At 39.8% G+C, this 26,466-nt stretch overlaps 1 protein-coding gene across 1 annotated transcript in view; it reads left to right on the plus strand.

Annotated features, from left to right (window-relative positions):
* Positions 1–529: 529 nt before the first annotated feature.
* rev3l (REV3 like, DNA directed polymerase zeta catalytic subunit) overlaps positions 530–26,466 on the plus strand; it is a 334,113-nt gene continuing 308,176 nt past the window's right edge. The window contains exon 1 of the mRNA XM_028797593.2: positions 530–1,435. Within this exon, the coding sequence (XP_028653426.2) occupies positions 1,297–1,435 (139 nt within the window). The 5' untranslated portion in view covers positions 530–1,296. The remainder of the gene's footprint in view (positions 1,436–26,466) is intronic.

The raw sequence follows: 26,466 nt of genomic DNA on the forward strand, positions 1-26,466 counted from the left end.
GACACGGTCGAGCGCATTTTCCAAGTCCACAAAAGACATGTAGACTGGTTACGTTAGATGGATACGGCAACAGTACTTCAAAAAAGACGCAAGACAAATGAAACGAGTAAACCTGTAGTGCGCAAATCTGGCAGCAATGCAAGCGTACGGAATACCACTTAACGGAGAAGAAAAGAACGAGAGTGACGCATTCGCCTACCAATCGCTACACTCCAACAAAACCATGTGAACTTTCGACATGCATTTAAAGTGGTTGAATATCCGGACGCGTATGCCCGCAGAGCTAGCTCTTCGCCAATAGTCATTCAAAGAGTCCAGCACAACGGCCAATCATAACACGGAAAAGGCCAGACTTCAGCAAGTAAACAGTTGCTGTCGGGAGTATTCGTGCAGGTCGCTTGTCTTTCCGAATGTAGGTCACCGGAAGGAGCCAATGGGTGAACGCGTTTAGATTAGGGCGGGACTTCAGACGACTCATCATGGTGTGGTGAAAATGCTGCAGTGTATCAGGAGCCGCTAGCGAAGAAGCAGTCCTTGCTGTTCTAAAAGGCTGCTGGGGATTGTGTTTGTATGGCGAGGACAGATGAAGTGATGTGAAACGCGCGGTTCCTTTAAGTGGCGCGTGCACGGATGAGTCTCCTCGTACCGGACACAGACGCGCGGCTATTTTCTCTCATTAGAATCTGTCTGCCCCCCCCCTCCTGTGTCAAATGCATTACTGAATCCCACCCCCCGCACCGCCCAAGGTGAAAGGATTAGCGTGCATTTATGATGTGAGAGCTCAGTCAGAGCGACTACAAGAGAGAGAAGTGGGGAGGGGGTGGGGGGTGATGCGTTTGTAGTGTTGCCGCTTTACAATGGCTGAACTCTTGTTCCTCGTGTGCTGAGCTGGATTGCGTGTCCACACAGATGTGCTGGCAGGCTTGAGAGAGACAAAACAAGAAAAAGGGAGAGAGGAAACAAGCAAGCCGATCCATGCTCTGTCGTTTTGCACAGACGAAGTCTTCCAATCGAGATTATCGAGGGGCCCGGATTACAGGAGGGCGCACTCGGGCAGAATGGCTTCGTTAATCAGCTGGGGAAGTCGTAGCCATTCTGCCTGCTTGATCGTTTGAACCCGGACCTGACCCTCCCCCCCAGCTGCCCCCACTGACTACTTACATAATCCCGAGTTTCTTCACCTCTCTACATTAGAGGGTGGTGAATCGGGAAGGGAGGATTTGACGCCTTCTGGATGTAGTGCAAAAATTGTCCACCTTGTTGTTTTGATTTTTTTGGGGGTGGGGGGGAGCCACAATGTTTGCCGTGCGGATCGTCACAGCGGATTACTACCTGGCCAACCCTCTTAAGGATCTGGATGTGTGCTACTCGGAGTTCCGTGGCAGCGACGTTAAGAAGGTCCCAGTGGTCCGGATTTTCGGGGCGACACCCGCAGGTAGGTTCTGGACTCCAATATTTCTGTACTGTTGTTGTTATACAGACACCAAATGCCCGCCATTTATTTATTATTTTTCATGGAAGTGTAATCATCCTGGATTTTTTTTTAAATTTCACAAAGAAAAATCGAGTGAATGGGTGTGAAAACGTAGAATTTGTGCGAGTGTGTGTGTACATGTAGCGGGTGATCGATTGTGCAGAGTTTGAAACCTGATCCCCCCAAGGTGTCTGATTACTCCGGCTGGAGAATCGTTTGCCAGTGTCGCAGGCCGTCCACTGCACGATCAGGTCTTTGACTAGATGAGTGTCACACGTGGCGGCTGAACTGGTGGCAGGACAAGATGTAAACATTGGTCCCAATCTTGACGCATAGTGTCTTCTTGGAGTTACTGGGATTCTCCCTTGGTGAGACAGTGCGTTGTCACTTATTTATTTCCGTGTGATAATCACGTGGGAGGACTAAAATCCATTGCATTTATAGATTTACACCAGTACGCTTATATAATATTATTAGCACATTTTTTAACACTAGGGAATTCTGCCCGCGTGGCCTAGTGACTGTAAACCACAGGAGTGCGAGGTCAGTCCCCAACGAACTCAGCATGCCTGTATAAATCATCTGAAAGTGTCGGAAAAAGCAGGGACAATTGTACTCGCCTCCAAGTCGTGTGATTCGCTACCCAAATAAATAAATATGCATTAAAAGCCTTCATCCCCGTATATCACATTTCATAATAAATATTCCTTCAAACTACATTACAAGTAATTCAGAAAAAATGATGCACATTATTATGCTAACTAATTTTAATATCATAAGTGCACATTTTATAGTACCTTTAATAATGCTAGGATCTGAAATGAAAATTTTAAAAAGGCGAGACCATAAAAATTACAAATCAGGCCAATTTATGGCGCTAAATTGGTTATCTTGGTTCAACTATGTTATTCAGGTGTTTTTTTTTTAAACTGCAAGGATAACTTTATTTGCTATAAGCTGTTTTTCTTTCATAATTTTCACAGTAGTTCTTGTGGAAAAGAATGCTTAATGGAATCTCTCATGACTGAACTTCTCATTAGTATACAAGTCCCAATTTTCCTGAAAGAATTATGTTTGTCAAGTTTTTTCAGTGTCTTTTGTTGTTTGCATGACCTATTTCAGATCCCATCTCCACCTCTGCTGAGGATTGAAGAAGTTCAGTTTCCCAACCTGTTGTAATTGGAGATGTGGTGGTAGTTCTAGTCTTCTGTGAGGTATCACAGACTTTAAGTTTTCACATATAGTTTTACTAGCACAATACAGAGTTTGGGAATATTGTTTCTAGATTCTAATTTTGTAAGAATCAAACTTGTTGAAATTGAAATATAGTTATACATGTGCATTTGAGGTTAAACAGGTATTGTTTTTACTGCATTTTTCACATACTAAAAAAAGAAGTCTAAGTATGTACTCTGATATAATGCATGCTACCTATATACAGTAGATTAGAAAGTATTTAGACCCTTTCACTTTTTTTTTTTTTAACATCTTCCTGTGTTGCAGCCTTGTGCTAAAATCATTTAAATTAATGCTTGATGGAGAGGAAACAACACTCAATATGCCAGAATGACAAAGTGAAAACAGAAATTTAGAAATGTTTTAAAGTCTACTGAAAATAAATTGAAGCATCACATTGAACCAGGTGTTCACACCATTTTACTCGGTACCTAGTTGAAGCACCTTCAGGAGCAATTACAGGCTTCAAACACCTGGATTTGGGCATTTTCTGCTATTCTTCTCTGCAGATCCTCATAAGCTGTGTCAGGTTGCATGGAGATGGTTGGTGGACAACCATTCTCAATTCTCTCCAGTGATGTTCAGTTAAGTTCAAATCCAGGCTCTGGCTGGGCCACTTAAAGACATTCTCAGCATTGTCTGTAAGCCACTCCTTTGCTATCTTTGTCCTGTTGGAAGTCTGAGATCCAGAGCACTATGGAGCAGGCTTTCTTTAAGCGTATCTCTTTACTTTGCTCTTTTCAGCTTTCCCTCAACCTTGGCTTGTTTCCCAGTCCCTGATGCTGAAAAGCAACCTGACAGCATGATATTGCCACCACCATGCATCCCTGTTGGAATGGTGTTGCGCAGATGATGAGTGGTGCTTGGTTTCCCTCAGACATGTTGCCATTCTTGGTTTCATCAAACCAACGAATCTTGTTTCTTAAAGTCATAGAATCCTTTAGGTGCCTTTCCGCAAACTCCAAGTGGGCCTCCATACTCCTCCCTCCCCGACACGCTGGATCCTCTCCAATTTGCTTACAGAGTAAACAGATCTACAGAGGATGCCGTTGCGCTAACAATAAACACTGCCCTCACCCACCTGGAAAGAGGAAATACATATGTAAGAATGCTATTTATAGATTACAGCTCGACATTCAACACCATCATCCCCTCAAAACTCGTCTTGAAGCTTGACGACCTTGGGTTGGGGACGACCATCTGCAGATGGATTTTCTCTTTCCTCACAAACAGGCCCCAGGTGGTGAGAGTCGGCAAACACACGTCCTCATCACTCATTTTAAACACAGGAGTGCCGCAGGGCTGTGTGCTTAGCCCCCTCTTGTATTCCTTGTTCACCCACGACTGTGTTGCAAAACACGGCACAAACACTATCATCAAGTTTGCAGACGAGACAACCATCATAGGCCTTATCACTGACAATGATGAGACGGCCTACAGAGAGGAGGTGCTGGCACTGAGTAATTGGTGCCTGGATAACAACTTGTCTCTTAACATCAGCAAAACCAAGGAGATGATCGTGGACTATCGGAAACAGCAAGGCGGAGAACACCAGGCCATCTACATCAGCGGCGTAGAAGTTGAAAGGGTTAACAGCTCCAAGTTCCTGGGAGTAAACATTACCGAGGATCTCTCGTGGACCCTTCACATAGACACTGTGGTCAGGAAAGCTCGCCAGCGGCTCTACTTCCTGAGGAGGCTGAGGAAGTTTGGCATGAATGCTAACATCACCTCAAACTTTTACAGGAGTGTGGTCGAGAGTCTGCTGATGGGCTGCATTACCATCTGGTATGGGAGCTGCTCTGCCAGCAGCCGGAAATCACAACAGAGAGTGTTAAAGACAGCAGAGCACATCACGGGCAAGAGTCTCCCTGCCATTGAAGACATTTACCTCCATCGGTGCTTGCATAAGACAAGCAGCATCATAAAGGACCACAGCCACCCAGCACGCCAGCTGTTCTCGTTGTTACCGTCTGGCAGATGATACAGGAGTCTGGCTGCTTGGACTACAAGACTTAAGAACAGTTTTTACCACCAGGCCATTCGACTCCTCAACAGCAACACCTGAACACTTACATAACACCTACATTGCATTACATCTACATTGCACTACTCACACACAAACTGTACCTGCACACACTCTGAATACTGACTGGAACATGCATCTGCACTTTATGGAATATGCATCTGTACTTAAAAAAACATTATCTGTGCAATAAGTGTCATTTGTACTTGCTGCTCATTCAACTCATATTGCTCTATAACGTCTTTTAAAACGTACACATTTTATTTTATATGGCTAGTCTATTTTTAACTTGTAATTTAAAAAAAAAATTTTTTTTTAAAATTATTTTTAGCTTTATTGGATCTAGGCTGAGTGACTTGTTTTTCTCGTCATACACATTTCATTGTAATGCTGACCCTGTGTTAACCTATATATGACAAATAAACCTAAACCTAACCTAAACCATATGTCTTTTACTGAGGAGAAGCTTCTGTCTGGTCACCCTTTCATAATAAAGCCTAGATTGGTGGAGTGTTGCAGTGATAGTTGTCCTTCTGCAAGTTTCTCCCATGTGACCACGTGTTCTCTGTGGGAAAGAATTATGGAGGCCAGTATGCTCTTGGAAGCCTTCAATGTTGCAGACTTTTTTTGTAGCATTCCCCAGATCCTTACCATGACACAGTCATTCATATCTGTAAGCTGTGTGGGCAGTTCCTTCAATGTCATGGCTTGGTGTTGCTCTCATAAACAATAAATGACTGTGGGACCTTATATAGAAGGATGATGCCTTTCCTAATCATGTCAAATGAATTCAATTAACCACAAGTGTACTCCAAACAAGGTGTAGAAACATCTTAATGATCATCAACATAATGGAATGTACATGAGCCAAATGTCAAATATCAAACAGTCAGAATACTTGTGTCAGTGTTCTATTTTAGTCTTTTATTTTTAATAAATTTATGAAAATTCCTGTTCTACATTATCATTCTAGGATATCAAGAGTAGGTTCATGGGGTGAAAATGAATTTGAATGATTTTAGCAGAAGACTGTGGCATAGCAAAATGTGAGAAAAGTGGAGGGTTCTGAATGCTTTCTGAATTAACTGTTTTATAGGGTTTATTTATGCAGCCCATCAGAAAGTAATTTATATGGAAGACAGTTTTGCACATTTTGTTTGTCTTATAATCAAAAAGGGATTTGCTTAGTCCGTGGTGAAACATGGATTTCTTTGTCTTTGTGCTAAAAACTGTTTTATACAGTTATTACTCTCACCCTGAGGACATAATATGCAGAGTAGAAGTTGTTTTACGATGGAGGTTTATTAAAGTCCTTCATATATAAAGCTGTAGAAAGATTCCTTCTGATCTTTATCATGAATGCTCAACCTTTTATGATTGGAGTTATGTAAAGTAATAACGCATCACCCCCAAGTATTTTATATGCACAACGTGTTGCATAAAATTGTAGTAGAGATGTTTAGAGCTGAGCTGAGCCATTGTGTCACACTACTCTCTTTACTGTAAAATATAGTAGCCTTCATAGTGTAGTTTCACGTTATGATACCAAACATGTCTGCCAAGCTGCAATGAGACATGTGGCTTTTTATAATAAATGGCCAATCTTGTTTTTGTATCTAATAATTTTTGTAGTGAACACCCTTGCAGTGTGCCCAATCCAACACATAACACCCCCCCCCCTTTTCCTGATAGCCAATAGCATCCCACCTGTCAGAGCTGGTAACCAGGCAAGAGGTTAACAGCTGTGGTGATTTCCACTACAATCTCTGGATGTTTTTCTTTTTTCCATTTTGACAGTGTACATAGAGCACACAAGCAGACAACAGGCAGACAAGCTTCTCTTCTGTTTGTGAGGTCCAAAAACCCCACGTTACTTATTCCTCATAGCTATATTCTATGCATTATACTTCTGGCAGAACAGCTCTTATGACGCAGAGCCCATCCCTACAACTAAAGACAAAGTCAAGCTTATTTGATTTAATTGAAGTTAGTTGTAGATTAGTTGGTCACAGTCGTTAGGTTGTGACATAAGACCATCAGCTTCACAGGAGTGTGCTAACAACTGCCTCTAACTCGCTAGGATTATGTATGACTAAAGATCACTGGAAAAGTTCAATAATGTAACACAGCTGTTATTTTTTATGTAAAAACAGGTAAGTTAATGTTTATCACACATAATGTCTTGGTAAGTTAAATTAAAAAAAACTCCTCATAGTGTAAAATAAAAAATTAGGGATGATGAACTAGATTAACACAATGTCTCAGCAAAAATGCAGTACATGTATAGTTTAGAAAATGAAGATGGCCAAATGTTGTAAAAGAAAACACTTTTTTTCCATCACCAACACTGTAAAGGCAGTTGCAAATGGTCCCCACAAGTAGTGGCTAATGAAAATCATTTATTATTGTACATTATCTTTACAAGTGCATGTTCTCTCAGAATTCATTAGTTATTCAAATATTAAGCGTTTACTATAAATATAAGCTTTTCATCTATATATTTTTGTTCTTTTTCATTCTTTATAAAGTGTCATGAAGTTCAGTGATGATAAGCTTCTAACCTTATAACCTTGTGGTTTTTTATTAATAAATAAATGACATGGATTATTTTACATATTACCATTCATTAGGAACACAAGCTTGGAATATGGTACAAAACAGGCATTACAGATGATAACTATAGCTGTACTAGAATAAAGTACAGTACAAAACCTATGACAATAAGAACATCAAAAGAGGAAATTATTAATTAATGTGGGAGCATGATGGTAAATGGGAAAGAAACGTTTTTGCAGGATTAAGGGAGGCTGTGTCAGTTTTGAATGGTACTGTATAAGCATGTTACATGATGGTTTTGGTTATTTCTTAATATGGTGGTTATGTTTAAATGCACAGATAAATATTATGAATGGTTGCTTTAGGATGATATACAATGAAAGGAACTCAAAGGCATGTCCCACCCCCATGATTTTATATAGGCTCTGAAAAATATCCTGGTTTTATGCACAACCCGGTTTCAGGGCATTATTAGTTTGAATGACTTTACCAGACAAGTTAAGCCAGCACAGGGATTGCATGGTCTTTTTTTATATGATTCAGGTTATGCATGGGTTCACACAAATGTTATTTAAAGTAGTGTCTCCTGTTTCTAAATAGAACATACTTCATCTTTATTTTTTGTCAGCACTTATGAAGTGTTTGGTTGACTGTAAAAATTCTGATGCATTTAAGAATTTTGAAGAGATGGATTAGGTCCCATTATAGCCTGTCTGTTTAAGACTGTAGTCAGTCTTTTTTCTAGTTAGGGCATGCTGTTTATTCTAGAGATGCACTTGGTTGCTGTTCTTGACGCTCTTTTTAGCACCCCAATGACTTTGTTTGTATTGTCCATTCATTATAATATTCTGTTAATTCTTTAATTTTTTTAGGATAAAAAAGCAAAATGTAGGAGACAGTGTTCAGTAAAATCTCCACATAGTAGACATCCCTCTTTTCTAAATTAGACAAAGGGGTAATCAAAAAGATTAGAATTTAACCTTTTAAGAGTAATATCAGTAAAGCCAGACAGTTATTTTTTGGCACAATCTCTATGAACACTATTACATTTTTAGAATATTTAAAAAACATTTCTGTGCCTCACAGATAAAACCTTTTGTCTTGCTTGTACCACTGCTCCTCCATAAATAATTTGAAATCATTATTGTTGGTAAATGGTGTCTTACAGAGTAGCCCCTGCAGGCTGGGCAATGGTGGTATGCACACAGGGCTGTAGACTAAGAGCAAGTGTGCCATTTTTTTGAATCCACAGTTACACAGAGATACTTCTGCAATCCATATAATAATAATAATAATAATAATAATATTTATATAGTGTCTTTTCTATGTTCAAGGTACTGAGCGGGAGCATTATGATGAATTAGAAGGGCCATGGGCAACAGTTTTTCTCATAGTTTTCCCTTAGTGTCTGCCTGCAAATGTCAAAGCAAATCTGTGTAATATTAACAAGTTTTGTGGGCTTTTTGAGGTATGTTGTCAATATGGCCTGCATCGACCATCTTAAAACAAAACCTGCACATGAAGTTGCTGGGACTGGTCTGGATTTTAACTTTTTTGGCAATGGAGAATCATTATCATCGTTTTAATTGCTGTTTTGAATTCTAATTATATCAAAGCTTCATCCTTAATTATTAAAAACTTACAAATGTTCTCCCAGTCAGAATTCATAAGCGCGTAGTTATTCTTAGGATACCATATGTCCTATTGCTTCATTTTAGGGAGTCAACACTCTGGGTAAATGTGTATTTTAACAACAAAAACAGCTCTGGTGCAATTAATGATTAAAAATGATTCAAACCTATAAATGCATTACTATTTTCATTTAAGCAGTGTTTAAATGTCAATATCAATTAATTGAATCAATATGGGAGAGACTATTTTAGACAAATGGTGAAAACTACTTTTTAAGCTTAGTTTCAGATAAGTACATTACAGAAGAATTTAAACAATATGACAGCTTGTTATTGCGAGAAATCTTATTTTCTTTAATGCCATATATATCTATCTTACTAAACCACAGTTAATATATGCACGGCGGACGCACCGAGGCGCATGCGCACTGCGGCCTTGGCGCCCGCCCCAGAGTCCAGAGTCAAACGCAGCGGCTTCCCAGAGTCAGTAGGTGGCGCCCAAACAACACAACCTGTACAGTCAAACACAGCGGCTCCCCAAAACGCGGCAGAGTCCCAGAGTCAGTAGGTGGCGCCCAAACAACACAACTTGTAAGCGCCCAAACAACACCACCTGTAAACTAGACTTGCTCTAATCCACTGTGCCAGTAATGTAGATCACATAACGGTCATTTAGTTTGGCACCCGCCCCAGAGTCAAACGCAGCGGCTTCCCAAAACGCGGCGCCGCCCACCCCAGAGTCAAACACAGCGACTCCCCAAAACGCAGCGGCTTCCCAGAGTCAGTAGGTGGCGCCCAAACAACACAAACTGTGAGCTACACTTGCTCTAATCCACTGTGCCAGTAATATAGATCACATAACGGTCACAGACTCTAACCCAGCGGCTTCCCAGACTCAGTGGCTGGCACACGAACACCACAACCTGTAAACTAGACTTGCTGTGCTCCACTCTGCCAGCAGTCGGTGTCAGCAAAGGCAACGGAATCACGTCTCCACAAAACGAAACCGCTTTAGTACAGATATGCTTATGTAATTAAATGACATTTCCCCAGACGCACCCACCCTCCATTATATGTCATCCATCCAGATATCGGATGGAACAGAAACTGCTTGCCATTCTTGGATTTCCGATTCGCTAGTGAATCGCGGGCTTACTTGTTCATATATAATACGCTACCATGTCTGTCTGTTTGTCTCTCCAAGATTTTAAATCACCTGTAGCTCGCAAACAGTTTGAACTATTGACCTGAAATTTGGTACACATACAGTGGTGTGAAAAACTATTTGCCCCCTTCCTGATTTCTTATTCTTTTGCATGTTTGTCACACAAAATGTTTCTGATCATCAAACACATTTAACCATTAGTCAAATGTAACACAAGTAAACACAAAATGCAGTTTTTAAATGATGGTTTTTATTATTTAGGGAGAAAAAAAATCCAAACCTACATGGCCCTGTGTGAAAAAGTAATTGCCCCCTTGTTAAAAAATAACCTAACTGTGGTGTATCACACCTGAGTTCAATTTCCGTAGCCACCCCCAGGCCTGATTACTGCCACACCTGTTTCAATCAAGAAATCACTTAAATAGGAGCTGCCTGACACAGAGAAGTAGACCAAAAGCACCTCAAAAGCTAGACATCATGCCAAGATCCAAAGAAATTCAGGAACAAATGAGAACAGAAGTAATTGAGATCTATCAGTCTGGTAAAGGTTATAAAGCCATTTCTAAAGCTTTGGGACTCCAGCGAACCACAGTGAGAGCCATTATCCACAAATGGCAAAAACATGGAACAGTGGTAAACCTTCCCAGGAGTGGCCGGCCGACCAAAATTACCCCAAGAGCGCAGAGACGACTCATCCGAGAGGTCACAAAAAACCCCAGGACAACGTCTAAAGAACTGCAGGCCTCACTTGCCTCAATTAAGGTCAGTGTTCACGACTCCACCACAAGAAAGAGACTGGGCAAAAACGGCCTGCATGGCAGATTTCCAAGACGCAAACCACTGTTAAGCAAAAAGAACATTAGGGCTCGTCTCAATTTTGCTAAGAAACATCTCAATGATTGCCAAGACTTTTGGGAAAATACCTTGTGGACTGATGAGACAAAAAGTTCAACTTTTTGGAAGGCAAATGTCCCGTTACATCTGGCGTAAAAGGAACACAGCATTTCAGAAAAAGAACATCATACCAACAGTAAAATATGGTGGTGGTAGTGTGATGGTCTGGGGTTGTTTTGCTGCTTCAGGACCTGGAAGGCTTGCTGTGATAGATGGAACCATGAATTCTACTGTCTACAAAAAAATCCTGAAGGAGAATGTCCGGCCATCTGTTCGTCAACTCAAGCTGAAGCGATCTTGGGTGCTGCAACAGGACAATGACCCAAAACACACCAGCAAATCCACCTCTGAATGGCTGAAGAAAAACAAAATGAAGACTTTGGAGTGGCCTAGTCAAAGTCCTGACCTGAATCCAATTGAGATGCTATGGCATGACCTTAAAAAGGCGGTTCATGCTAGAAAACCCTCAAATAAAGCTGAATTACAACAATTTTGCAAAGATGAGTGGGCCAAAATTCCTCCAGAGCGCTGTCAAAGACTCATTGCAAGTTATCGCAAATGCTTGATTGCAGTTATTGCTGCTAAGGGTGGCCCAACCAGTTATTAGGTTCAGGGGGCAATTACTTTTTCACACAGGTTTGGATTTTTTTTTCTCCCTAAATAATAAAAACCACCATTTACAAACTGCATTTTGTGTTTACTTGTGTTATATTTGACTAATGGTTAAATGTGTTTGATGATCAGAAACATTTTGTGTGACAAACATGCAAAAGAATAAGAAATCAGGAAGGGGGCAAATAGTTTTTCACACCACTATATACTACATGACATCCACTATCCACTTTCTGGGTGATGATTAACCTCTAAAGTTATTCCTCTTTTTATTTTTATTTTATTTTATTGTAGAATCAACTCTTGGCAGCAGCCAGCAGGGTGGCCCTGCAGCGCATGCATACGGGCGCCGTTCTCATTCCCTACCACCTTTGGCGTCACTTTCCCTACCTCTTCATATCTTAAGTCCTCAATCTGCCTCAAGAATGATTTAAGTGCCAGCTTAAGTGAAAAATTAATGCAACACAAACACTGACTTAATCAGTTTTAACGTGAAAAGATGCAGACGAAAGAAGAGAACAAGTGCGCCGCTAGGGTGGAGAAAAGAAGAGCTGCTCAGGAAGCGGCAAGCGCATCAACCTATGAGCAAAAAATACTAAATGTACAGAGAAAGAGTATGAAAACTATGAATGCTCAAGTCAAGTGTATTCACTGCATGTTATCATGCAGCTTTGCTGTTACTGGTGTGTGAATATTTTCTGTACTTATTTTATTAGTATTATTTTATATAGAAAACGAGTTCCCCGCATCTGGTTATGCCGGGGCTTATTGTAAAAGTTTTTTAATAAGACAAAGAAAAAAAAAATTGGTTTTGGAATCAGCTTATCTATTAATATGATATTCGTGATTAGTATTAGCCTAGAAAAACCTGTTCGGAGCATCTTACTATGAAGAGAAAGAAAGAGATCAAGTAGTTGGGGTTCTCATCTGTATACCAGATTTTCGTACAGGAAATGCATAGGAAATTAATCTTCTGAGGACACCAGTGACAGCATAGTTTAGAACCCCTAACTGAGGGCATGACTGAGACTGTGAAGGACTGTCGGGAGCTGTTTTGCCTAGAGTATGTTCATCCTTGCTGCTGACAAGAAACTGTTTTTGGCTACATTCACATTGCCAGGCTGAAGTGACTCAAATCTGATTTTTTGCTTTGCATTAATGTGACACAAATATGATGTTTTTCGAGCTGTGTGGACACAGAAATCCAAACTTTTTCAAATCAGATTTGAGTAATTTCCATATGTGGTCCTAGAGTGGATACATTTCCAATTCGTGGCCATGTGACATAAATGAGAACGGTCAGATTAGAATTTATGTGGTACCAGTAGTGTGGCAAAACAATAATGTAGGAGAGCAACAGCTGTGACAACAGTCACTATCCCTCTATCGTTATCTCCTTACTTGTAACCTCACACCTCTTGGTGTAGCAGTGTCAGTAATAGCTGACTGGCTTTTGTTCGTTGTCTTGACCTAATCATGTACAGCCGATGAACTTTTGTTTATTTTTTTATATCCTCCAGAGGCAGATGCGATATACTGTATACAATAGCTAGTAACACGTCAATTTTAATACCATGAGCCATTCTTACAAATATGATTTTTTTTTTTTTTTGGTGATGCAGATGACTCGTGCATAAAAGTATCAATGTACCCATGCGTGCCCTTTCAGAGGACAGATGCATTCACATTATAGTAAGATATAGGTCACTTATGAATATGAAACATCAAGATAGGCAAATCCAATCTCAGCAAAAAATCGGAATTGAACAGTAAGGATTGTAAAGTGAATGTAGCCTTAGAAGTTGCTCAGGGGTGCATGGCCAAAATAGAGTACTATAATATGGTTATCCAGGACCTTGTGCCTGAAGTTTGGTGGTGTAGGTGCCAGTATCTCCATGACCCTGCTCTGGATAAGTTGATTTGGAAGATGGATGGATTGATGGATGTCTGCCAGCCTTAGTCAGACTACCCACATGGCATTTATGTAAGGAACATTATGAAAAGCACAGTGCAACCTCTGTCATGTTTGCTTTGTTACTTTTTGTTCTTCATGTGTTCATGCCTCTTTATTTGTTTTGTTAAACTGTTTTTTGGTTTGTGTGATTATTCTTGATTTCAGCACAGGAATAGAGAGAAGTATGGGAATGTGATTTTGTTAGAATTTGCTTTGAAGTGTTGTTCTAAAAAAATGTTTTTGCTGCATATTCATGCACTATGTAACACTGTGGTAATTAATAGTTATGTCACATGTTGTGGATATTGACCTTCCTTCAGTTTTTAAAATTTTAACTGCAATGGCTATGAGTTACTTTAAATTATAATTTATTTGCAGAATAAGAACATAATAACATTACAGTCATAATGACTAAAGTGAATGCATTGTTTGTAAACCATTTTGAGAACATGTTTTCTAAATTTCATGAATTCCAGATTAGTTCTGAATTTATAGGGTAACTGTTACCCTGTGGCACTCCAAGGACTTCGCTGAGTACTCCTGTAATGGACAAAGATATGTTATGTTAAAATGCTGAGAAGTGCATGGTAATGCTTGGCAATGGATGTGTCTTGGAAAGTCTGAATCATACAGTTAGGAAGCCCTGGAGAAAGAGCAACATGCAGATTGAATTGATGAAAAAGGACAAAAAAAATACTGGTTTTCCAGAGCAATCAAGTGAATGGAACACAGAGTGTACATATAAATAAATGCTGGAGTATGTTTGATATGTTTTTGGGGGGATTGTCACCTTTCTGGTCACATGAAAGGGGATATTTTATATACATTTGAACTGAACTCTTTCTTTTTGTGCATAGCAAAAAGTTAATTGGAAATTAAAATCCAAAATTTGAATACAATAACTTTTTCAGGAACATTTTAGCAATATATGCACACATGTAAAAATAGGTGTGAGAGAATGGAGTGAGATGGTGTTGGGATAGGGTCTAAATAACAAATAATCATCATTGTTTAAAATTCTCCTTTTTGAAAATTTTGAAATTTCTGGTCTTAACAATATCATGGTGTTTGACCCCATTAATAATGGTGTTAGTATTTCCTTAGCGATTTAGGTGTGACAGTACAGGGAAAGGAAATGAGAGATGCCCTTGGTAGTGCAGTAACCACAATTTTTACTGGGATATTTTTGCAGCTTGTACTATAATATTTTGAAACTACTATTGCGATATTTGTAATGTTTGACTTTTTGTCTTGATAAATGGAAGGCATAATTGGGAATGGGGACAAAATATTGTAGGTTGTTTCTTCAGGTTTTGTTGCTTTTTTTTTTTTTTAACTTGATGCACTATTGTTTATAGAAACCAGTCAAATTAAGCTAGCAAAACAGTACACTATTTTTAGTCGGTGATCATGTCAACCTTCGTGACATTCACTTACGTCTGTTCTATAGATAGCTATGGGAAGAAAACTTGATTTAGAATTTATTATCAGTTTTTGTGCTGAAAAATATAACTGGTGTAACAACTATATTCAAATTAAAAGAATAATTTTTAGATGTTATTTGAAACAATTTGTCCTCTTAAGTGTGGAAATATTAAATATTGCCATTAGTATGAAAGTTTTGTTCATTTTATGTATGCTAAATATGTAATACAGTGCCCCACTCTTGGGTATGGCTCCCAGTATCCACCTGTCCTGTTTGTAAAACCATTCTGTGGGCTACAGCCTATTCTCACTTGCTAGGCACTTAGATCCTGGATGCTTAAGACAGAAGTGAGGTTGAATTTTTCCTGATCACCGCGAGCAGTGACTTCTTCTGCTCTGGGCTTTCTTTACTTGCTCAAAGCTTTTCTGCTCATAGGAAATGACTGCTTATTTCCTAACAAAATTTGCACTGCTTTGGTATGAACATGTGTAGCATGTGTTCAGGGTGTCTACATTTTTAAGTTTAATAAAAAAGAAAGCAATTTCAAATCCAAAGATGTCTCTACTACTAGAACATTTAAATGACAATGATGAATTAGGCCAGAATGTTTTATACAATGTTGCTGTGATCAAATGAATGAAAATTAGATATGTGGAGGTTAAATGCAAAATCATATACATTTTAAATAAATGTAATATAGTGCTAGTCCTTGACAAATAATTAGAAAGTCAAGTTGTTTTTTGTGTTTACTAGATGAATTAAGAAGAAAAAATGCTATTTATATAAGGAAAATACAAGGAAGTAGATGATATGTATATGAAAAAGGTTATTTTATATAAATTATTCAAAATTACCTTTAATATACAGTTCAGTTACATTATACATGCATAGTAGTTACATGTGCAAAAGCAATAGAGGTAAGTATTTAATTATTATAATAGCTTCTGTAAAAAGCTAATTTCCCCTGGGAACAAATACAATTCTGTTTTACTTATCTAGTTATAAATAAAATCAGGTAGTCCATGATATATCATTCTTTATAAACCCAACTAGCCATGTGCGCCCAACTACGTTGCACGTGTTAAAGTTGTCTGTGAAGGGCTCCCTGTTTAAATGTGTCTGCCAGTCGTGAACTGGGCCCTTCATCGCACAGCATTATGATTTTTTATAAGGGAAACAAAATTACAAAACAAAACCCTTGGACATTGATTCGATAGGAACGGCCTACTCGGAATCACTGTCCAAATAGTAATTATGTGGTGGTGTAGGAGCATTTCTGCTTCTCTCCGTTCACAGTCAGTCTCGTTTTCACGACGCTGTCGTTTCCTCTCACGATCTCTTCTCAACCTTTCTCCAATCTCACAGGTTGCTTTGTGGCAATCCAAAGAGTAAGGCAATATACACGGAGCAATGGTTATAAAAGGGGGACACATAGGTATCCAAGCTCTTTAAAGCATAAATAGGGATCACTTCACTGACGTGAGCAAGCCAGGGTACAACTGTGAGACGCGCAGCACTCGCCGGCTACAACGTAACAGTAATAATTTCCGGAACGTGCTGTTACGTTGTCATTCATTTTACCCACTGTCTTTCTTTCATTCATATGTTACGTAGGCACGTACCTTTTATCTTCGGCAATCTCATTCTCTAACCAGGCCTCAGGAGCTAACCAGCGTAACACTGTCCACCACCCCTTTCGTTATTCCGGCACATTGTTGACATCCGTGAGTAACAACAACGTACTAAACTGGAAGGTGGTCTACGCATGCGTGGAATTCGCGGACAAACAAAGATCAAGATCCAAATGAAGATTATATATAAAGATACTGAAATGCCTGCAGGTTTTTATAACCCTCTCCCCCTTTTGTTGTTACACTGGGGGATTCCCATTTCTGCCACACATTAAAGTTCAAGTCCTGCATTGTATGTTGATAAATGACAATATGTATTTTTTTTTTTTTTTTTTTACTTAAATGATTGTTGGGTAACTACTTAATGGATACTCCGATATTTTAAAGCTTTTAGTGTGTATATATGTGTATATAATAAATATTTTATATTGTATCACAGAAAAGGCACAATATTGTTCACTTCAATAATAGAAATACTTTAATAAAAAGCCATTGAATGGGATTTCTATTTTTGCTGTGGTATTGAGTATTATAAAATGTCACTTCTATTGGTATTAAATGCAAAAATTCTGGTACTGTTACACCTAGGTGTTTGCGATATTGGCAAAAAATTATATCTTGATATTTTCTGTGTTTGACAATAATGATAGACAGTATTTTGCGTCCATTAAAAACATGTTTTAATAACAGAAAAACAGGTCCATCCATTATCCAACCCAATATATCCTAAAAAGAGGGTCACGGGGGTCTGCTGGAGCCAATCCCAGCCAGCATAGGGTGCAAGGCAGAAAACAAACCCAGGGCAGAGTGCCAGCCCACCGCAGGGCACACACTAGGGACAATTTTGGATCGCCAATGCACCTAACCTGCATGTCTTTGGACTTTCGGAGGAAACCCACACAGACACGGGGAGAACATGCAAACTCCACGCAGGGAGGACCCGGGAAGCAAACCCAGGTCTCCTAACTGCGAGGCAGCAGTGTTACCATTGCGCCACCGTGCCGCCCAAAAAACAGGTCTTATTTATTTAAATAAACCTGAAGTAAAATTACAGAAAAACATTGAAACACCAGGCAAATATTACTGTGATCAAACAATATGAATAAACCATTTCAAAGTGGCCTACAGAATTTACACAAAAAATTGCCCTAAGACCAACAAAACTATTATAATGAAAGTATTTTAAACAGACACTTACCCATTATGTAAACAAGATATGAATCCAAAGGGAATGAAATAGTAATCATAATTGAATTACATGGCATGAACATTACAGTCTGGATAAACATAAACTGCTCTGCTGTAAGGTGAATTGTGCAGCATACAAGCAAGAACAAAAATCTAACATACTATACTAGAGTGAAAAACTTCAAAGTTCTGTCAAACAACTTCTCTCACATATTGCACAAACATTAAAAAAAATCCCCAAACTTAAAACATTTGTAAGCAAATTACTAACTTCAGGTCCTGTCCAATATTGCACAAAGATCTCAGAAATTTTTTTTTAAATTCTACTGAGGAAACTTCAACTTGTGTGACAGAAACACCTTTCTGGCCACATTATCTGGCTTCAGAGCAGCACAGTTATATGTTACAGCTTTTCCTCTGGTCCATAAAGCCCTTTCAGAAGGGCTGCCTGAGGCAGGGAGATTGTGAGATTGCTTTATTCCCCGACATTGTTTGTCTCACTTATTTTTAGGCTTAACTTAAAGCAACACTTAAGATCCATATTACTAACCGAGAATAAACCGGATATGGATGCAGGTACACGGCGATGGGACCATGAGACGTACTGCGCAGGCGCCTACAGCGTGCGTCTCATAAACCGCAAGCGAAGTCTTATCCACCGCGAACGAAGGAGTCACGGCCCAAAAACGAAAGAGCTCAACTAACGTAAATGAGAAATGAAGCAACAATGCGCCCATAGCTAACGACTAACGACACAGCCACACAAAAAAGAGGATTCTGCGCTGCACCCCAGAGTCAAACGGAAGAGGCTACGGAGGCCCCACAGGTCCACAAAGATAGTATGGAAGGCGCGGGAAAGTACGAAAGGCGCAGGCGTCCAAAACGCACTTCTGAATAGGACATGAAGCAACAACGCGCCCATAGCTAACGACTAACGACACAGCCACACAGAAAAGAGGATTCTGCACTGCACCCCAGAGTCGCACGTAAGACACTACGGGGTCCGCAAAGGTCCACAATAATAGTACGGAAGGCGCGAGAAAGTACGAAAGGCCCAGGTGCCTACAATGCGCTTCTGAACTAAACGTCCACACTACACAGCATGGTCCGGGTAATGAGAATAAACGAACTCTCCGTATTAAACGTACGGCATCCTCACACGTCCATACCATATAGCATATGTGAATCACATTACAGTGATGCATTATTAACGGTACAACCACAGAAAACGCTCCGTATTAACAGTAAGTGCAATTATCCATATTACTAACGGTAGACAATGGATAACTAATGGAGTCACGGTCACGGCTCCAAAACGATCCAGCTCAACTAACGGAGCTACAAAAGCGAGCCCGCATGGATAACAACAATAGACGTAGGTGCCTACAACGTGCGTCTGAAACCGCGGAAGCAAAACTGTCGGCTCCAAAACCAAACAGCTCCGCATGAACAAATACAATGTACATAGACGCCTACAACGTGCGTCAGAAACTGCGGAAGCAAAGCAGGCACGGGTTCAAAACGAAAGACCACAACTGACGGAGATACAAACATGAGCCCGCCCGGATATAATCAATGAACGCAGGCGCCTACAGCGCGCGTCTGAAATGCCGCAAGCAATGCAGGCACATATCGCATACATTCATCAATGTATTTCGGGTTACGCCGACAATAATCTCTTTCAAATCTATTTCAGGTTACCCAAGACCAGGGGTTGGTGAGCAAAGCGAGCAGGGGGCGGAGCCCCCTAGTATTATCATAGATGATTCATATCACACACTCCCAGTTACACCACTAGCAAGGACTGTGAACTTCCAATCACTGAGTGTGTGATTGAATTGAACAAGGTATCATGCTACCGAGTGCTTTTTGAGTTTTGAAATTTGATGACTAGTACTTCTAGCGGTCTTTCCCACATATAATGGTGGATATGAATGTTGTAACAAATGCACACCTTTCTTGCTAAAGTTAGGCCTGTGTCTGAAAATTAGATTACTATTAGAAGTTCTACAATTCATTGGACAGTCTTGTTCAGCAGTGAAGGTAGAGGTGATTACAAGATCTAGGGATACTTGAAGTTCTCCACATGGAACAGCTGCTCACCCTTTAGTTAAATGGAAGAGGAGAGGACTATGACCTCAGATTTGGAGGTTGTAATTTACAGACTACCCACTTCAAAATCGGTTGCAGTCCTTTCTAGTCTGCTGTAAAGATCATATGACAAAACAAAACATCAGCATCATCTGCAAAAGTCAAAGGAGATGATAATAATAATAATGTGTTTTGTTTTTATAGCACCTTTCTCATGCTTAATGTGTTTAACAAATATTTGAAAAGGTTACAATGGTAATAAAAGCAAATAAAAAGATGAAATTAATAACACTGGATACAAGCTGATATCAAACATTAAAACTGGATACAGGTCAAATCTTGTTGTAGCAAGTGTCAAAAAGACGAGACATACTCAAATAAAGGTTTGGGGCAGCCACCCATATAATCTGGTATCCTGGCTGCAAAAAGTCGTTCTATGTAAACTAGGGGGCTTCGCTCGCCAACCCCTGTGTTTGGTTAATTGGATATACAATTTTACATTTTTTTTTTTTTTTTGGAATTGTTTCAATTGCATTATTTTCACTTTTACTTTAAAGCTTCATTAAAAACAATATTTTTTGGAGACTCATTGTGACAACGCAACGTATAACTGCCCGTGAGTGAATATTGTTTCTGTTTCTGTAATAAATAATCTGTGTTTTTCTGTTTGTCCCTGTGATTTATTGATTGTCATAGCAAAAGCTATTCTCATGGTAAACTGTAAACATTTTACTACGAATGGCATATCACGATCTCCTTTGGTGTGTAATGTTAATCGCGGAATATATACATCACCTTTCTTTTTGCCTGTTAAAATTTGCATCGCTTCTCCGAGATCATCACTATACACCCGACCGAATTGTGTACTCTTTGAAATTTAACTTGTCATTCCTTTAACTGTTGTGGGACCACAGATTCTCATAGCATATGGTCCATTATTGTGTAAATCCACGTTTTGTCCATTGAATGATGCGAATGCGAAAAGACTTTGTTGTCTACTCTTTTTTCAGACCTCAATTTGTCCTGGTATTTTTTCAATTATACCTGGTTCTGATGATTAATCACCTTTTGTTTGCAGTAATGCAATCATTTCTATCTTTTCTTTGATACTGTAGTGACTGACATGATAAAGTGTCACAAAAGTTTTACTTGAACAATTGCTGACTTCCTAACCCCAAACACAACTTTCTAGCACCCTCTCCAACGCCCCCCCCTACCGCATCATGTCAATGCCCCGCTATCAGTCCTCCGTGCTGTACTCCGCCTTCCCTCAATCGGACCTAACAGTCACTTAAAACCAAAAAGCCCTCAACCTGGCAGGGACGCTACAATACTTTCGAATTTCACTGCTTTCATATTCTGTACCTTTGTCTGCATGTTTATCGCGCCATCGTTTGTTTGAGCTTTTCGAATTCCCCTGCTTTCATGATCTCTTATCTGCCTTTTTTTCTCTCCAATGCCTTTGGGTCTCTATTCTCCGTATTGTCCTTATACGCTTTATATGCGCTGAGAGCACATGATTTGTGTGTACTATGTGCTTTTACACGATTGATTTTTTTCGATGGGTGTGCTCATATATATTCCGTACTATCTTTCTGGACCTTTGCGGACCCCGTAGTGTGTTACGTTTGACTCTGGGGTGCAGTGTAGAATCCTCTTTTCTGTGTGGCTATGTCGTTAGTCGTTAGCTATGGGCGCGTTGTTTATCCAGGCGGGCTCGTGTTTGTATATCTATCAGTCGAGCTCGTTCGTTTTGAACCCGTGCCTGCTTTGCTTCCGCAGTTTCAGACGCGCATTGTAGGCGCCTGCATTCATTGATCTTATCCAGGTGGGCTCGTGTGTGTATCGTTGAGCTGTATTGTGTTTGAATTTGGTGTAAAGCGTTCAGCGGTTTGTACAATCCCAAGCAGCACTTTATTCCTAACTTCACTCCGCAGTAGTGCCACTCACAATATGGCGGTGACGCCTGCTGCTATTTCTGTTAGTTGAGCTTTACACGCCTGCGCAGTACGTCTCATGGTCCCATCGCCGTGTACCTGCGTCCATGCCATCCAGTTACCTGCGTCCATGCCATCCGGTTTACCATTCTCGGTTAGTAATATGGATAAACAGCACTGGTGTGCATACAATTGAGTTCAAGACAAGACTGAGGAATTATGACAAAGGTGTTAAAGGGGAAGACAGGAAGTGAGGTCATAAGGATCAGGGACGTGTTCGTTCTCCATTGGTTCGGGCCCGGACGTGACGTCAGAGGGGTCGGAGCCAGTAAGGACTCCTTCCATTGGCTCTGTCCTGGAAATGATGTCACGAGAGCCAGGTGGAATCTCCCGGGAATGGTCTGTAGGCAAGAAAGAAAAAGAGTCCGTGCACTCTGCCACCTCCCGGCATATCTCAGAACTGCCGTCACTCAAACCCTTTAGCTGCCTCCCAAGCGCACGTGTGTGATACAAGTATCGAAGTAACAAACTTTTCAGAATAACCAATACTTTTTGTGGGCCCCCGGACAAATATTCATATAACATCGTGTTTTATTGATTTTGTTTTAACAAAATGTACATTTCAGTATAACAAACTTTTTTTTTGACCAAAAATTGTAATAAAAGATGATAATGCGATACAAAAAATATTTAATGCCGTGCCTACAATTTTTTTACCGAGTCTTGAGAACCCAGCAACAGGCTTTCTCTTTCTTGTTAGACCATAACAAATTTCTGGTCTCGGGCCATCTTGGTTTAAATGTAGACGAGACATCATACTAATAGCTAAAGTCTGAGTTACTGCTCCACCAAGTATCTGCGTGGGTTGTTGTGTCGTGTGCGGATAATGTACTTTTCACCCAATGGACATTCACATCTGTATTTCTTTTTTTCTTTCTTAATAGAATAGAAACCAATTATTGTCATTGTACCTGTACAATGAAATTCTAAACCCTACATCTCTAAATGGTTATACAAGTACTAGCAACTGGGAGCCCGATCGAATTGGGCTACAAATTCTACGTTTGTGAAATCAATACTTTCTCTGCAAAGGATTATTTGTTTTTTTAAGTCCCTGAAATGATTTTGTTATCATGGCACTGATTTGTGCCTAAAATAGACCTTTTCGGCCGATGTAATGAAGAGCTTCCTGTTTAAACGGGGATTCGAGATGTGAACTCAGCTCTTCGGTGCACTCATTCGATTTTTTCCGGCAAACAAACTTTCAAAACAAACCGTATTTTACAACTCTAATCGGAGTCGGAGTAATAATAATGTTGGCGTGACGGATCATGTCCTGCCAGTCCCGGACTGGTGCATGGTTGAGGCACGGGCTGCTCGATGTCTTTCAACCCGTGCTGCATTTGCAGCTGCTCAAGCTTCTTCAGTCGCTTGTGCACGGCTGGCATGATTTCTTTCAGCGTTAATAGTATTCTGTAGTGCACGTTCTTCATCTGTCCTTTGTGTCCGATTTGCATGGTTTCTTTCAGCGTTAGTAGCATTTGTAGCCGCACGCTGTTCATCCGTTTGTTGTGTACATTGTGTACGTCTGGTCACATTAGCAAGTCTACGTTCCTCATCAGACACGTGACTTCATTTTATATGCATCTTTTCCGCGGCCGCTGCTGTTGTGGCTGTGTTGTGATCGTCACTCATTTTAGATCCGAGATCAGCTAAAATTTAAATGACCGTTGTTAATACTCTGCCGTCATTACTCATACTTCTAACTTGTATTGAGTTGAGGTATTGACCTGAACACCATACATACAGGGTATTGACGTGAACACCATATATACGGGGTATTGACACGAATACCATACATTTGGATACTATCAAATTATATATAAGGATAGTCACAGAGTTGCATGAGAGACAGGAGGATGAATCCAGATTTCCAAGGAACATACAGGTACTTTATTACTGTATAGAGAAGGCAGGTACAGTCTCAAGTCTTCATTCAAAATAGGAGCTGTTACTTCAGCACTCAAGATAGGAGCTGTGACACAAGCAATTGTCCTGCTTTAGCTCCCATCTTCAGATCAGAAGAACATCAACAGCTTGAAATCACTGCTGTGGCAGACCAAAGGCCTCATGTATAAACGGTGCCTATGGACAAAAATGTTTCGCACACCCATTTTCACACTCATGTTGAGATGTATAAAGCTAGACTTGATGTAATGCCATGCACATTTTCACAACAACAACATATATTTATAGAGCACATTTTCATACAAATAATGTAGCTCAAAGTGCTTTACATGATGAAGAAAAGAAAAATAAAAGACAAAGTAAGAATTAAAATAAGAAAACACTAATTAACACAGAGTAAGGGTAAGGTCCGATGGCCAAGGGGGACAGAAAAACAAAAAAAAAAACTCCAGATGGCTGGAGAGAAAAAAATAAAATCTGTAGGGGTTCCAGACCATGAGACCGCCCAGCCCCCTCTGGGCATTCTACCTAACATAAATGAAACAGTCTTCTTTATATTTAGGGTTCCCACTGGAAGGACTTGATGATGGTCATGCAGACTTCTGGCTTTTAATCCATCAATGTAGGAACATCACGATGCTTTGATTAGGTGGTGGTGGCGCAGGTCGCCACCACAAAAAAAACGGGAAAAGAAACAGAAGAGAGAGTAGGAGTTAGTATGGATTTTAGAGCCACCATGAGTAGTTATTATAATGAATTGAATATACAGAGTATCAGAATTAAATTAAAGTGAAGTTATGAGAAGGCCATGTTAAAGTAATGTGTTTTAAGAAGTTTTTTTTTTTTTAAAGTGCTCCACTGTATTATTAGCCTGGCAAATTCCTATTGGCAAGCTATTCCAGATTTTAGGTGCATAACGGCAGAAGGCCGCCTCACCACTTCTTTTAAGTTTTGCTCTTGGAATTCTAAGCAGACACTCATTTGAGGATCTAAGGTTACGATTTGGAATATAGGGTGTCAGACATTCCGATATATAAGATGGAGTGAGATTATTTAAGGCTTTATAAACCATAAGCAGTATTTTAAAGTCAATTCTGAATGACACAGGTAACCAGTGTAGTGACATCAAAACTGGAGAAATGTGCTCGGATTTTCTTTTCCTAGTTAGGATTCTAGCTGCTGTATTCTGCACAAGTTGCAAACGATTTGTCTTTTTTGGGTAGTCCTGAGAGGAGTGTGTTACAATAATCTAGTCGACTGAAAACAAAAGCGTGAACTAATTGCTCAGAATCTTTCAATGATGTAAGAGGTCTAAATTTTGCTATGTTTCTTAAGTGGAAAAAATACTGTCCTAGTGATCAGATTAATATGTGATTTAAAATTCAGGTTACAGTCAACAGTTACCCCTAAGTTTTTTACCTCCGTCTTGACTTTTAATCCTAATGCATCCAGTTTGTTTCTAATAGCCTCATTAATATCCATTATTGCCAATCACTAAAATTTCAGTTTTCTCTTTATTTAGCTTGAGAAAATTACTATTCATCCATTCAGAAATACAAGTAAGACATTGTGTTAGTGAATCAAGGGAATTGGGGTCATCAGGTGCTATTGATAAATACAGCTGTGTGTCATCAGCATAGCTGTGGTAGCTCACGTTGTGCCCCAAGATAATCTGACCTAACGGAAGCATGTAGATTGAGAAAAGCAGCGGACCCAGGATAGAGCCTTGTGGAACACCATATAGGATATCATGTGTCTTTGAGTTGTAATTACCACAGCTAACAAAGAATTTTCTCCCTGTCAGGTAGGATTCAAACCAATTTAAGACACTGCCAGAGAGGCCCACCCATTGACTAAGGCGATTTCTAAGAATGTTGTGATCAATGGTGTCAAATGCGGCACTCAGATCTAGGAGGATGAGAACAGACTGTCTGCATTTATCCGCAAGTCATTTACTTCTTTAACGAGTGCAGTTTCTGTTCTGTGATTTGTTCACGGCAGCCAAAGACCATACGTGCACACATTTCTGTTCAGCTTTGTAAATGGGTTGCTCCCAGCATCAAAGCAGTGCTGTTGTTTCTGTTTGGTTACCCTTTCTTTTTTAGATTTGCATCCATGATGCTGACTTTATTAAATACACAGTAATTAATTGGATATTGTTTTCTAATTTACGGCACTTGATTGTAATAAATCTGTAAAAATATAATGATGCCTGGAATGGCCAAACTATTCCAACTTCCTTGGCTGCTTTAGCATTGTTAGAAGATATCACAAATGGAACAATTAGTGTGTATTTAGAGATCATACTGTTTTCTTGTCCCATAATGATGACTGGCTTCTAAGTCGATTTAAATTTCCTAGAGCTATCCTCTTTGAGCTGTGTGCTGAACTAGGGTCAGCTTTACAAAGCAGACTTTGAGGAATTGTTCTCCACCTGTTTCTTTTGCAAGTTCTATCAACTCTCAGGTTTTTAGACACGGTAGATTTTTAGTGTGAATTTGCTGACCTATTAGGTATTTCTCAGTCATCAGTCTTGCCATACCACCTGTATTGGATAGTATTATTCAGTTGTGATCCTTATAAAGTATGTAACATTTCCTTACACTGTGGTTGAACAGGCAAACTTAAAAGTGCATTTTGCAGCAACAACCAGTTTTCCAAATGTAATCGGAGTGGT

Source organism: Erpetoichthys calabaricus, chromosome 3 (assembly GCF_900747795.2).
Source record: "Erpetoichthys calabaricus chromosome 3, fErpCal1.3, whole genome shotgun sequence".
NCBI lineage: Eukaryota > Metazoa > Chordata > Cladistia > Polypteriformes > Polypteridae > Erpetoichthys > Erpetoichthys calabaricus.